Source organism: Numenius arquata, chromosome 2 (assembly GCF_964106895.1).
Source record: "Numenius arquata chromosome 2, bNumArq3.hap1.1, whole genome shotgun sequence".
In the NCBI taxonomy this organism is placed as follows: Eukaryota; Metazoa; Chordata; class Aves; order Charadriiformes; family Scolopacidae; genus Numenius; species Numenius arquata.
Genome location: NC_133577.1, coordinates 115,980,958 through 115,995,805, shown reverse-complemented (window position 1 = coordinate 115,995,805; position 14,848 = coordinate 115,980,958). Strand labels below are relative to the sequence as shown.

Sequence of the window (14,848 nt, the reverse complement as noted above, 5' to 3'; positions counted from 1 at the left end):
AGGTTTAGAAGCTCAAGTTTCTGAGCCACAGGACAGATTTCCTTACAAAAAACTGCAGGACCTGGCTACATCTCAGGAGATATTTAATAACCCAAAGCTACTATAAGGTCTCCTCCTGCTAAGACTTGAGTCATTTTCTTCCTCATACTGTGCTAGATTTGATTAGTGTTATCATAAATGATTAAACTAAATTACCTTATTGTAAAGACTACTTTCTGATTTTTTTTGCCCCTCATCTCCATTATTTGTATTCTTCCTGTAATACCTGAAGGGATTTCCAGTTGCCAGGGTGAATTTGCAAGATTTTACTGCAAAACAGCTGATCACAACTTTCAGTTAACCAACAAATTCTTAAAACGCAGTGACATAAAAGGCATGTTCATCCTTAGTGTATATCCACTGATATGAGTCTGTTAAGATGATGCAGGGGAGGTTTTCCTCCGATACGTGTTTTACCCTGTTCTCTTTCTTGTATTTTCTTCTAGTCTAGCAGTACCAATTTAGTGGGGATCTAATGTATACGTATTGAATAGGATGTAATGCAACAGGCAAATTTATATAAAAATATTTATCTTGTTATAATTGTCTTAGTGTGGACAGCAGTTACAGTAGTACAAACTGAAGCAGTCCTTAGGCCCAAAAGAAAAATAAATAAGTGTATGGGTATAAGCACGTTTTTGTCATATAACACAAACTGTCTGAGCTACCAGGAGCAGAGGAAAACTGTACTGCTTTGTTAATAGGGATATAATTCACACAGTACAATTTTTGTGTGTAAAAAACATTAGTACATAAAGAAATTCTTTCTTCATCAAGTGTAGTGGTGGAGCTAGCAGCTCTATTCCCATTGAATCCTCTGCTCAGCTCCAGATATGATCCCTTAATCATGTGTTTCCTTCCTTTGTATTTGTTCCTTTCATTCATTTTCTGGAAGGTGGATGGAAAAAAACCATCTCCTTTCTTCTTGCTTCAGAGGGTCCTGATGCTGCTTTTTCTCTTGTGCTGACCAGCTCCAGAAACAACGCTGCAGAGCCGTTGCTTGGCTCTGACTCTAGAGATCCTTCTTCCTTCTCCACCCTGTCCTCTCTGGTTTCTCTACCATCTTCTCTCCACAGTCATCTGTACTAAACCAGCCTGTTTCCTTTCCTTATCTGGTGTTATTCTGATTATATAAACATCAAACTTGCACTCCTTGCTTCCTTCTCAACTTTGAAATTACCTTCCCCCATCCTGTCATGAGCCAAGTGATAGTTTCCTTCAGCAGCCTGCTTTCTTTTCCAGAGTTATTGGAAGCAAAGGCTCCCCTGTTGTACTTTTTAGCTTGCCAGTTTAGAGTGGCTTAACACTTTTCTTTCCTCATTGTTATTTAATCAAAAGTCTCAGTGAGTGATGGGAAGAAAATGGAAAGCATTTGAAATGTCTTTTGTAAGCTTGACTGCTTTCCAAGACCCTGCAGTTTGAAATGAGGAGCCAATCAGAGATAAAAGAAAATACTTCTAGAAAGGCCTTGAAAATCAAGGTGCAACAGTTTTGAGAAGGTTAGTTTAGTTTGTAGCAAAGATCTTTCAAAAAATGACTATGGAAAAGCCTAAGGTTCCTGTAAGCTCAAAGCATCATATGGAAAATGCAAACAGAAGTTTCACTGCCAAGTAGAAACCTGGAAGTACCATATGTGTTAATGTTGAATAATTTAGTGTTTATTAGATAAAATGGAGTGATTATTGCTGATGAGTGAATGTTGCTGACTTAATTTTCATCAGCAACAGCTCATGAAACCCAGTTCCAAAGAAGTGCAGTTACCTTTCGTGTGTCAGAAGATACTGGAATACAAGCAGTTATTGGGTGTCACAGTTTGTAGAATTATGACAGACAAGGAGAAAACTATAGAGAAAATCTGTGATCACTTATATGAGCCAAAATCTCTACATTTTTTAAACTGTCATGAATGAATATGATAAAAATTTTGCTCATTAGAATTTATATATTATATCATATTTGTATATACGTTTCAGCTTCATGGTGTGTCATTCCAGATCACTGAATAAATTGTGGCTTGTATGTGGCTAAAAAGAGTTTATTTAATATATACACTCGATAAAACAATAGTCACTAATGAGATGATCTACTAGCTTTTTATTGTGTATCTGTGAATTTGACAAAAAAACTATGCAGATGATGAGTTTTAATAACCTTCAGAACAAGGCATCAATACTGTTCTTCCACAGTGTTTGAACATTTCATGTTCCACTGTCTGTATCCAAAAGAATATCTGCCTTCCATAATGGTGGGCTGAGTGCTTAACTTGATAAAACCTACTAACTTTGCTTGAAGCCTTCTACCAGTCATGGTGCAATTGGTCTAATTGATACAGATTAATCAAAAATTAGTGACTTCATATATTATTACCAGTCTGAATGAAACAGTGACACCTTGACTACTGAGCAGAAAAAGTACTAGAGAACGTCATGACTGTATAATGGATCTTGGGCTGTTACCTGTAAGGTTTTGTACAGTGAAATCTTACATAAAAGATCCTTATCAAACCATTATGTGATAGATCCTTGTGGTTACAAATTCCCTCAATGTCACTATCTTCTAACACTGTTCTGTTATTTCCATCAACAGAGTCTTATCTCTGAACTAAACGATATTTTTAGGAGGTCAAAGAAATAGGCAACCTTAGCATGGCCCTAATGAACAAGTTGAACCTTTGATTAAATTGGCTTATTTAGAACTGGTAAATTACCACAGTTAAAACATTTCAAGTGAGGGCTCTACTACTGTAAGTGGTCTATTTTAATTAGATCATTTCAAAATCAACTGGTACAGCATAGGCACAGCCTAAACAACTTGTCTGCAAACACACATACATCAAAATGCACGGCTAGGACTCTCCTCCTGAGCGGAGTCAGCTTGGCTCATTCAGGCTGTCTACAGCTCAGTGATTTTCTGATGCTTAAAAGACCTCTCTGGGCAGCTTCACCATCTCTGCAGGGTGTGCATGTGTGTGTGTGCTGCTCACCCTTCCAAACGCAGGTCTTTGTCTGGTTGCCCTGGTGGATGAAGCTCATGGTGCTGAGTCATTTGGCAGGAGAACGGAGGAGGTGAAAGTGTAAGAGCCATCACCGGGGATGGCTGCCAGGGAGGGATGTTCCTAACAGTCCTCCTCCAAGCTCAGAGCAGCAACCAGAGCTGGGAACTCCATTCCTGCTCCCCAGCCCTGCAGTTTGTCCCCTCTCTGGGAACCTCTGCAGTTGGTCAAGGGAGACCAGAGATGGCTGGTTCCTGTGGTGTTGGAGCCACAGGAAAGATGGGGTGCTCTGCTGGAGGTCCTACCTGTAGGCATGCTGACTGAGGAACGCGAGGAGAGGGGACCTTCTGGGAAACCTCATTCATTAGCTGTGAGATTGGACAAATCTGTAAATGTTACAATACAGCTTTATTAAAGATAAACAAGACATTGGCAATATGGATACGTACTTAGACAATGAAAGAAAGGGAGTGATTGTGCCCTTATTTATTCAAGTTAATCCTTCAACGAGATGAATAGGATGCCGGAGAGCAAAGGCCAACCACATTATAAGAAATGAGAAGCGGAAGAACTGATTTAAGTTTCCTGGGGCAGACAAGTTAACAGGACAGCAGACTGCTTGTTTACAAGTTGGACAAGTTGGGAAAAAAACAAAATAAAATGGCTTATTTTAGCAAAAGGATTGCTTTCTTTTTAGCAAAAGGATTGCTTTCTGGAAACTGGGAACACAGAGGAAAATCTGTCATTAAAGAAATAGGACCTGAGTCTTTTTCCTGTTTTACATCTGAATGGTCACAAATCAGGCAATTTGCATGAAACATGGCAAGAAGCTGAATGTAACTTGCTATATCAATATCAGAGAACCGGAGGCACTGACTGAGAAGGATTTTATACACATGCTCAGGGAGATGTGGATGAGCTTTGCTGCACTGCGGCCCACCCAGCAAAAGATGCTGTGTGCAACAAGAGCAGGCGGGTATCGGCCAAGGTACAAATTTGGCTTGAGTGCATTTGTTACATTAACCTTGTAGCTGTGTCAGCTGAAAAAATGCATTGGATACTCTTGGATAAGAAAGTGTCCAAGTTACTAACGCTTTTACGGCGAAAACATAGCGACCTTCCCTTTTCCCTATTTGCTTAAGCTTTTTTGTTGGCTTGATTTGTAAATCTGGTGTAAATAAATTATGATAACCTAATTATGCCATAGGATTCCACTCACTGTGGATGGGCTGCAGGTATTTTTAAATAGCTCAGTGGGATACAAGCAGATATACGACACAGGAGTGTTTAATCTCCACTTGCTGGAAACGCCCTGAATTATGAGCCTTCTATTACTTTCATTTTGAGGCTCTTTTGTATGAATGCCAACACAGTTCACCTGCAGGAGTTTGGGTGGTTTTTTCCCTGCTATCTTGCCCGTTCTATAATATATTGCAAAAAAAAAAAAAAAAAAGAGAAGCAAAGCATCTGGCCTATGGCATTAAATAGAGAATCATGAGCTGGGAAGCCCAGGGAAATGCATGCTTTGTTCTGCCTGTACCAGATTCCCTTGGTGGCTTCAGACTGAACTATCCGTGTCTCCATTTTTCTGCCTTCCAGATAAATATTATTGCATTATGCCTTGGCCATATGCTATGTAGCTTAAGTCCCCCGTGATGTCAGATCTTTGTATGGTGATGCTGTTTAATTCAGAAGAAGGCAGAAGACCATCATTTTGTATAGCAACTTCCAGGAGGGCCATTTTCCAGAAACAATCCAATTTCTAAATCAATAGAGAAAAATAGAAAAGATAGATAGAGAAAATAACTATGAGGAACATACAGAGGTACAATAATAAAGCTATTTTTTTTCTGAGAAGGAGGGATCTGCCTCTTGAGAGAGCCTGGACGTGGTTAGAGCCCCATCCTGCCGGCAGACCTCACCTGCCCATCTCTGAGAGAGGTTGGAGCCTGGGCGTGAACAGCCTTCACTATCAGAAGCAAAGCAACTTGAACTGCAAGGTTTTTAGCATATCATCATAAATTCAAACCCAGGCCTATTCTGATGGAAAATTTTCCTTAGGAATGTGAATTGTTTAGGGCAAAATAACCGGGCTTGTTTCCTGGCAGAGATACTATTTGCATCAAAAATTAATGTCATCCGCCCACTCAGTTTCCAACCTAAAACCAGGCGTTTCATTAGTGAAGTGAGAACAGCGATGCCTGGCTGGAGGAGCGAGGGCAAACAAACCTGCCGAGCACGGCCAGCAACAGGGGAGAGCTGCGTGCTCCCGCAGGCAGGAGGGTGGTGAGGACCCCACAGGGCCCGGCGGGGAACCGGGAGGAAGGAGGACATGGCATTCCTGCTCGGGAGAGGGAAGCAGGTGGAAGAGCAAAAAAACCAGCCCTGGGAGAGGGTTTGGCTCCTCTCTCCCAGCAGGGAGGCCTCGAAAGCTGTGGGCAGAGCCCTCGTGTGAGGCCGTGCATGTGCGTGTGCGAGAGCCACCACACGTGTTGATAGCATGAGCGGAGGACTGGGGGAGGACGAGCGGTGTGTGCAGAGCACTGCCTGCGGGTGTGCAAGTGCCACGCTCGTGTGCCTCTGCGGAAGAACTGCCTGTGAGCCAGGCACCAACATCAGCCTGTGCCCCTAGCTGCCCGTGCATAGGTGTGTGTGCAAGAGGTGTGTGCAGGGCTGTGTGTGCATGGAGGGTGAGCGCCACATGGGTGTGTGCAAAGGCATGAGCCAGGAGAGTGTGCAAGACGTGTGTGTGGGAAGGGCTGTGCAAGAGGAGTGTGTATGGAGAGGTGTGTGCGTGGAGAGGGGTGTTTGTGTGTATGGAGAGGGGTGTGTGCGTGGAGAGGGGTGTGTGTGTGAGGTGTGTGCGTGGAGAGGGGTGTTTGTGTGTATGGAGAGGGGTGTGTGTGTGAGGTGTGTGCGTGGAGAGGGGTGTGTGTGTGAGGTGTGTGCATGGAGAGGGGTGTTTGTGTGTATGGAGAGGGGTGTGTGCGTGAGGTGTGTGCGTGGAGAGGGGTGTGTGTGTGGAGAGGGGTGTGTGTGTGAGGTGTGTGCGTGGAGAGGGGTGTGTGTGTGGAGAGGGGTGTGTGCGTGAGGTGTGTGCATGGAGAGGGGTGTTTGTGTGTATGGAGAGGGGTGTGTGTGTGTGGAGAGGGGTGTGCACGTGGACAGGTGTGTGTGGAGAGGGGTGTTTGTGTGTGTGGAGAGGGGTGGGTGTGTGTGGAGATGGGCACGTGAACAGGGGGTGCGTGTGTCTGTGTGTGTGTGCAGATCCATGTGTGCAGAGACGCGTCTAGGGGGGGAGCCGTGTGTGCAAAGCCGTGTGCCTGGGGACCTGTGAGCGTGCAGAGCCGCGTGTGCAGAGCTGTGAGTGTGCAGAGCCGTGCCTGTGTGAGCAGGGCCGTGCCGGGGGCCCTGTGCCCGCTGAGGAGAGTCCGCTGAGGCGCGCCCCCCGCCGTGCCCGCGCCCCCCGCCGTGCCCGCGCCCCCCGCCGTGCCCGCGCCCCCCGCCGTGCCCGCGCCCCCCGCCGTGCCCGCGCCGGCCGGGGCGGGGCCTGCTGACGCATTGCGGCTGGAGCGGGCCGGGGCGGGGGAGCCGGACCCCGGCGGGGAGGGGGGCGGCGGTGCCCGGGGACCGTCCCTCCGCCCGCCGGCGGGCTGACAGCGCTCCCCGCCCAGGGACTGGGAGGGCCGGAGCGGGGCGGGGGGTGGGAGGAGGAGCGGCGCGAACCGCCCTGCGCTGCCGCCGCTCCTACCTATTCATTCAGGCACCTAAAATGGCTGGAGAGAGGAGGCGGCGGAGCGGGAGGAGGAGGTGAGGGGGGGGAGCCGCCGCAGTGCCCCTACCTCCTCCCCGACCGGCCCCTCCTCGGCCCGGCGGTGCCCCCCGCTCCCGGCGAGGCTGGCGTCCGTCCCTCGCCTGCCCCCCGGCACCATGTCGGCCGGCCAGGACGAGAGCTCGGTGCGGGTGGCGGTCAGGTAAGCGGCGGCGCCGCCTCTCCCGGGGGGGGCCGTGGGGGCGGGCGGCGGGGGGGAGCGCTCCCCGCGGGCTCTCGCCCCACGGGTGACCGCGGGGGTGCGAGCTCCCCACCCGCGGGGACAGGAGCAGCAGCGAGGGACATCTTCCCCGCAGAACGAGCGTGTCGCCTCGGCTCCTGCTGAGCCTCTTTTTCCTTGCAGCACTTGGAAATAGCCAAAGGAGAGTGGGGGGAAAAAAAAACAAAAACAAACCAACCCACCAACCCAACCCTTTCTGAGATCTTTCTCAGTCGTTTCGCTCTGATTTTCAGCAATGACCCTAAAAATATTCCAACTAATTATAGCCCGGTGCTGCAAGTGCTTACTCATGGGAGTAGAGCCGCGCCGTGGCTGTGGCGGTGCCGCCTGCATCACGCAGGTTTGCGAGAGCCGATCCCGGCAGACTGATATTTTTAGAAGGGTAAAAAGGCTTTTATCCCACGGAGGCTGCGTCTGACCTTACACACCGGCGGGGATGGGCTTCCGTGAGGCTGCTCCCAGTAAATTAGGCTAGGTATATGTAGAAGTCGTAATGGGAGTGGAGCTTGTATCGTCTTAAAGCATCAGCTAATTCAAATTACTCTTCTTATCAGAGAGAAAAATCTGTTGTTCATCAGTGAACTCTTGGCTCTTCTTGGTTTTCTATGTGAAGAAATTATTTTATTGTTTGAAGAACTTCCAGATTAGCCCACGGATGCCTTAATTTTCAAGATGTCTTTATGTGATTCAAACATGAGGAGGAAAAAAAAGAAATATATATACGTATGCATGTATATATATGTGTGTATATGTGCACACATGTCAATATTTGAGTTATGATTGTGATAATGGGTGACGATTTATATCTTCCCTTTAAAGAAGTTTCTTTATATTATATTCTGATACACTTGGAGTGTTATGCCACAAGAAATCAGACTTTAGGGTAAGGTGTGTATCTACCGATGGATCCTTGGAACCACTGCATACATCTCACCTTGGTATATAATTCAAAGGTTGTGCAGGAAGACACAGAGGATAAATCGTTTTTTCTCTGAAGGGTGTAGGACTAAGTGATGTTACTGTGTGCTCTTGTTGGTATGTGCGTGTGGGGGGAACGGTTCAATAACATTTTCAGTGAACAGAGAAACACCGCCCCTGCATGATAACATGGGGTGTATGCTGCAGTTGTTCATCAAAGTCTGTAGCATTTTCTATGGGGAGAGATGCTTTTGTGAGTGTTATCTGTTGAAGCGTTTCTCACATAAAGTACAGGGAGGTATTATTCCAAAGCATAATTAGGCTGTATTTTTAAAAAGGAAAATATGAGATAGGTGTGAGCCTAAAAATAGGGTGTGTTACAGGTTTACAGACTGCTCTATCATTTGAAGAAAATATTAAATATGTTCTGAGCCAAAAAAAATAGTGATGTAGAAGCTCATTTACAAATACAGAGGTTTGTTGCAGCTAGGAATTAAATAAAACCTACTGGTGCAAATATGTTAATAGTTATAGGTGTGTGATAAATAGATTAGAAATAAGATATGGCAAAGAGTTTGTAAAAGTGAATTAAATTCACCCAGCTGTAGCTCTTGAAAACAAATCCCTAATGTTGTGAGGCTTATTTCTCTAATATAATCGTCTAACTACCATCTTCTGTCTGAGTGCAGTTCACTAGTAATGAAGAATTGCATCTTCTCTCCTGTTCTGCTTTTTTCCTTTTGGCAGATTAACTATTCATGCACAAGATTTCTCCCTCTTTTCTTAGCAATTGTGAACAAAAGCACGCACAATTATTTTTTTTTTTTTCCACCAATAGTTCTTTGTAGATTTTTTTTTTTTAAATTTCTGGTTGTGTATTTTGCACAGTCCTATAATTCAACTGGTCTTGCAACTCGCTGTGTATCAGCGCCGTGCTGTACCGTGCATTATGAATTACATTCTGTTTCCTTGTTGGTTTTGCTTTTCAGTTCTTTTGGGTAACTAGAGCTTAGTTCAGTGACAATCTCCACTGTTGTGATGAATTAATTAGTCGTTGTTTTTGTATGTGCATTCGCTGAATAAGGCTTGCTCGACAGCAGGACCAGCTTTTAGTCTGCAGCCCCCGTGGTAGTAACTGAGGTAAGATACTGCAAAGACATATCGCACCCAATTTACTGCCAAACGGAATGTGCTCAAAATTTAAACATAGGCTACAGGACAGATATCACTGAAATTGTTTAGCAAATTGGTTTTTTCAGAACCTGGTTATCTCACTTAATGGTATACAACAGGATTCAAAAATACTTCATTCTTTCCAATTAACACCACCTTTAAGCTATCATCTTGTATGCTAATTGCTCCCCATTTTCTTTAGTGTAATAATGGGTTTGTGAACGATGAGCTGAATACTCCAGTTTAGCGAAGCATGAAAGCTGAAAATAGTTTGGCAGATAATCCGGTTGCTAATGTTAAATACCCCAATTAAGAAAAAAATTCTTTCTCTATTGTTAGCCACCACTGAAAGATTTCTGGACTTGCAGATTTGATGATGGTGTGCAACTTCAACAAAGAGGTTTGCTCTCTGCGGGACTGTGTATAGTGTCTGTTTTCAGATGAATTCAGAGGGCCCCTGTGATAGTTATCTAATCAGATGGATAGTTTTTCTTTTAACCATGAAAAGCTACCATTTTTTGTAAATCTGCAATTGCCATCTTTCTTTTGTAAGTATCTTTTCAGGATATGAAAACCAGCTTTTCCCGAGGAGGCTATGAAATGGTATAAACTTCAGAGTTCATATTTCTGGAACCAAGACCACAAAAAGGATATAGGTTATAGTTCCTAATTCTTGTTTCTTGCCACTTAAATGGTGTCCACAGCCAAAACACGGCGTGTAGGCTTCCTGCATGCTGGGTAGACGAAGTTCTTGCCTAAGACTGAGGTACTGACACAGACCACTGGCTATTGAGTGTTGCGTTCTGGAGAGTCGCTGTATGAGCTATCTGGGGCCTGTTTGGGGTCACTGCACTCAGTGCCCGTACCCGTTTGGTCAGAGTTACGCCTGCTTTTACCAACTAGACCTGGGCTGTGCCATAGGAATTGAAATAGCTCCAACTGGAGAGGTAACAGTTAGTGCCTGTCCTCACTCTGTATGGCTTGGAGCTGTAGGGTTAGAACATCCTAGGAGTGATGATCTAAGAAGACAAGACAGTTTGGCTTACGTCCTTTTGCATTTTTTGGACACATGCTAAACAAGGGAACTCTTGGAGACTGATAACATTCGGACGGAGCTCAACAGAGGGCTTTGCATGGCGGACTGCTACCCGATAAAGCACAGAAGGATGTCTGTTATTTGGGTCCTGCTATGGAGAAGACACAACAATGTAGAATGTTGAAGTAAACATCTATCTTCTAGTCCTCCAAAGGAAGAAGGTGGCCTTGATTCACTCCGGGTCAGTGGAGGCCTCAGAAGTACTGCTGTAATAAGATGCTGTATGAAAACAGAAGAATAAATAATTAAGAACAATGTGGAAAGATGAATAGCTGTGGAAGCTGACCAGTAGTCTGGAAAAGTAAGACATGCTTGGGTGGAGTGGACAATACCAGGACATGAAGTGACAGTTGGTGAAACCAAAGGAAGTAGGGCTTTGGCATTGGGCTTGTTGCCATTCCCAGTTAAAACTGTATTAATGGGTAGAATGCAAAGAACCAGGGGAGAGAGCAGGTAGGGGATGATGTTTTATAAACAGATAACGTTTAACATCATTGAGCAGTAAAGAGCAGAGCTGTGAAAGTTTCCACTTTTCATCATCCTCAGCGTGTTTGTGGATACGTGCTGCCTTCCCTACTTTGGCAAGAGTACCTCAGTGCCACCACTTCAGCTGCTGTGACTGGCACCTGCTCAGTGTTTCACGCCTCAAGCAAAGAAGGGGACCATTGCTACCTTCCTCCTCACTTGTGTAGGGATGCTGTGGGATCCGGCCACCCAGCTCTTTCCCGAATCATCTAAAAAGTTTCCTCCTGGTACCCACCCTGGGTGCCTGCAACGTGTTGTGACACTGCTTTGCAAAGGTGAAGTGTTGATGTTTGACAAGAATGGAAATTATGTGTGCAAAATGTAATGGATCTACTGGGCTCCATTTCTAATAACAGTGGGAGTAGTAACTGCAGCTGTTGAACTAAAAGCATCCACCTTCTGTTTCTGGTATTCCAAAAGGGAAATTAAGTGCTGTGGAAAAATGTATTGGTTACTAATTCAGTTTAGGAACAGAGATTTTTTTTTTTTTTTTTGCGCAAGTAATCAAGCTGCTTGTGGCATGAAATCAGGATACATTGTTAACTTTTGATAAGGCAAATGGGATATGTTCATCCCTTGTAACCTTAGCCTTCCACTGCAAAGGTTTGCTATGGGAACACTGGGTTTCTTCTTTTCATACCGCCAGTTCTTGAACTATGGGACCAGTTGGACTACTTCTGCGTTTTTTTTTTTTCCTTTGCTAGCTTCTGTGTGGTTTTTTTTTTTTCTCCCCATACAGAATCCTTTGTTTGTTGTTGTCTTCTCTCTGTCTACCTTTTCATCTTTCGCATTCCTCTTTTTCAGTCTTTTTTTTTTATAATAGCTTTTACACTGAAGTTGTTCTCCTCTGTGCTGGATCCAGCTACTGTTAAATACATTAGGAAAGAAGCAGCTGAGTGGAAGGAACCTGTCTTTTTGATAGGTGTGTTTTGAGGCGTTTTGATGGCTGTTGAAATTGATTTTCTTTCTTGGGCTGCTGTTTGGCAAACACGGCTGTATGCTGTGTTAAAGCTTCCTACCATGAATAGATCCTCAAATGTCAGCTGAATGGCCGTATATGCTGTGGTATATATCATAAGCTCTGGCGGGCAGAGGTACTAATTTCACGCTTCCCATACAGTGCTAAGCACTCTCATAAATCATTCTGTAACTAGATAAGCAACAGATTACAGTACTACTTATTGGCTCCTTAAAATGAACCAAAGTTTTCCTTTTACTGGACAATAGTTATTACCCACCTGTAATATTGTGAAGCCGTTTTGGGGGGAAAACGTCTCAAAGTAACTGTATTGATGACGTTCAGCAGTCTATCGGTAGCAAGTGTGCTTCACCAAAGATGAAGAAAATTGTTCAACAGTATTAAATAGTAATCTTCTGGAGACATGTTAGGTGTTGGGAAATAACTCTTTTGGAGAGAGAGCCTGTTAGTGGAAAGCTACGAAAGAGATCTTATTTTTGGAAAGCTCATGTTGCATCTCTTTTGTTAGTTTGATGTTTTTCTTTGCTCCCTGACTTAAACAAACATACCCTTGTCCTTCCCTGAAACTTTACCCTATCCACGTTTTGCATTTTAGCTGGAAAAAAAAAAAAAAAGACACAACACCATCTGCTGCTGAATTAATTCAGGTTTCATCATATCTGACTTGATCATCTGTAACTGATATTGCTTGGGGCAGGCTGAAATCTGTGATCTTGCTTTCTAGGAAATAAATTTCCCTTTCCACAACTCATGTGATGTAAACACAAACTCAGTTCTTTGAGGGAGGGGAAAGAAATCCTAGTCGGACATTGCTGTTGATGTCACGTATTCCTTGCCAAAAGATGGGTGTGTTTTGAATTTAAGAAGAAGAAAAAGCAATGAGTGGTGTGCATGAGTGGTCTGTTCATGCTAGTGGATGAATTCTATTTCTAACTTGGCTTTTTCCAAAGTTTGTGGAAGACTTGGGAATTTACTTCGCTTTGAAAATCCATTGAGTTAGCCATCAATTTCTATTTGATAATGTTTTCTTTACTACTTACGCTCTGTGGAGAGCTAGGTTTTATATTGTTGGCCTAGACATTCCTTTATTACTGAAACAAGGCATCACATTTTCAGTTTTTCTGTGTGACTTCTGTAAGTTCTTCTATAGTAGTTGAATGGCCCTCGTGCTTGAGATCAAGGGAACCTTGCTCCCTCCCTCTGCTTTCCCTTTATTTGCTTTAAGCATTTTATAGATTGCCCTTGCTGGCCAGAGATGGCTGCTGGAATTCTTACTTTCATGTTCTGTTGCCTGATTACTGCTGAGGAAATAAAGTAATTTTAAGTGCTTTTTTTTTTCCTTTTTCTGTCGAAGGAAAAGATTCAGTGTCCTGCTGGATCTGCAGCTGCCAGAGCAGAGAATTTTTTGTTGTGCTAATATTATTCCTATGTAAAATACTTGCAAGAAGTTAAAAGTATCATTTGAACTGGTGAACAAGAAAGTTTAATTAGAAATCAAACCAGATCTGAACAAGTTCAGCAAGAGTAACTACATGAGCTGTGCCTTTTTCTTGTGCTCTCTTTCTCTTCTCCTCTATAATTGTTTTAAATCTTTGTTCATTTTCTTCCCATCCTTCCTCCTTTTTTGTAACTCTCCATGTTTATTTCCACTTTTCCCTGGTGAAACTTCTCTGGAATAAATGTGTCTGTTCCAGTGTAACTAAAGGGAGAAATGTAGCCTGATTTTTCTTCAAACATGTTTTCTTGTTTGATGTGTTTGCCATAGCAACAAGATGCAAATGGAGAATGGTGAAAGGATTTTAAGGTCAGTGTCACAGTGAGTTTGATGCATAGAGAAGGTCTGTTCAGTATGTATTTTAAAATGTGAAAAACTGCTGATTCAGAGCTAACAACTGATTAGCATAAAATATTTCCTGGATAGAATCTATATGGAAATAAGGAGTGAGGAGCGGGTACCACCTGGTTCTTTATTTTGTTAGCATCCACAACAGATTTGGTAAAGTGTGCCACTGCTGGAAAATTCATTTTGGTTTAAAGAACACTTTTTTTTTTTTTTTTTTTTTAAAATCAGCTGATAACTGCTCGGCTTGCTGTTTGGGACAATGGGCCCTTTATGCATCTTTAGGTCTTTGTCGACCTAACAAAAATGAGTGACATATCCCTTGAGCCTGTTTGCTGTGGAGTTTCAACCCAGAAAGCTGAGAGCAACAAAACCTTAGTAAAGGGTTATGATATTATTGTTCTACTATACACAGCAATTCATATGCATTCAAGTTGAATAGTGCATTTCCATTGTTGAATTTTAAAATGGATTAAAGGATTTGTTGTCTCACTGAATTTTTTGGTGTCTCGCTGATGGTTCTTGCGTTCATGCTGTTACAGGAACCCTGCATACTTCAGTTGGTTAGCAAGTACCTAACTCTTTGCAAGACACTTTAGATTTAACATAGTCTTTCCATACTTGCTCTTAAATACTTGAGGTTCCTTGAAATGCTTTTTCTTGTACACTGTAGCTTTGAAGGACACTTATTTTCCCTTTCATTTATGTTCAACATAATTGATCTGTTAAAAACATAAATAAAACATGATTCTCAAAGTGGATAAAGGTTAAAGGACTGTAGCATGCTATGGCATGACAGTTCAACTACCACAGCTGAACACAGGGAAGGTGAGGTAGACTGATAGGACTGGACAGAAAATGTTTCTTTCCTGTGAGACATCTCAAATGGAAGAGTTTGATCAAAGAGTCTTCTCTGTTTACCTGGTCTAATCTCATTTGGGGATCTTGAACAAAGGTCTTTCCACATCTTGGGTCAATGCTCCAGCAACTTGTTTATTATCTTGGTTTAAGCCCATGCATTTTTTCATTATTTTCATTAACTTTTTTCTTTTCCTCCCATTTCTAACCATGGTAGTTGCATTTTGCTTAATACTACTAAAACAAAGTTAAGGGGGCATCTTAAGCTGATAATGTATATATCTGTGGAATATTGATGTCAGTCAAGAGACTATATTGAAGTATGTGACTTTTTAGCAATGTTGATCAAAAGGTTATGCAAGTCATCATCAACAGT

The 14,848-nt window shown here is 43.3% G+C and overlaps 1 protein-coding gene across 1 annotated transcript in view; it reads left to right on the top strand.

Moving 5' to 3' along the window:
• Positions 1–6,724: 6,724 nt before the first annotated feature.
• KIF21A (kinesin family member 21A) overlaps positions 6,725–14,848 on the top strand; it is a 95,651-nt gene continuing 87,527 nt past the window's right edge. Inside the window, exon 1 of the mRNA XM_074168115.1 lies at positions 6,725–7,005. Coding sequence (XP_074024216.1) covers positions 6,962–7,005 — 44 coding nt within the window. The 5' untranslated portion in view covers positions 6,725–6,961. The remainder of the gene's footprint in view (positions 7,006–14,848) is intronic.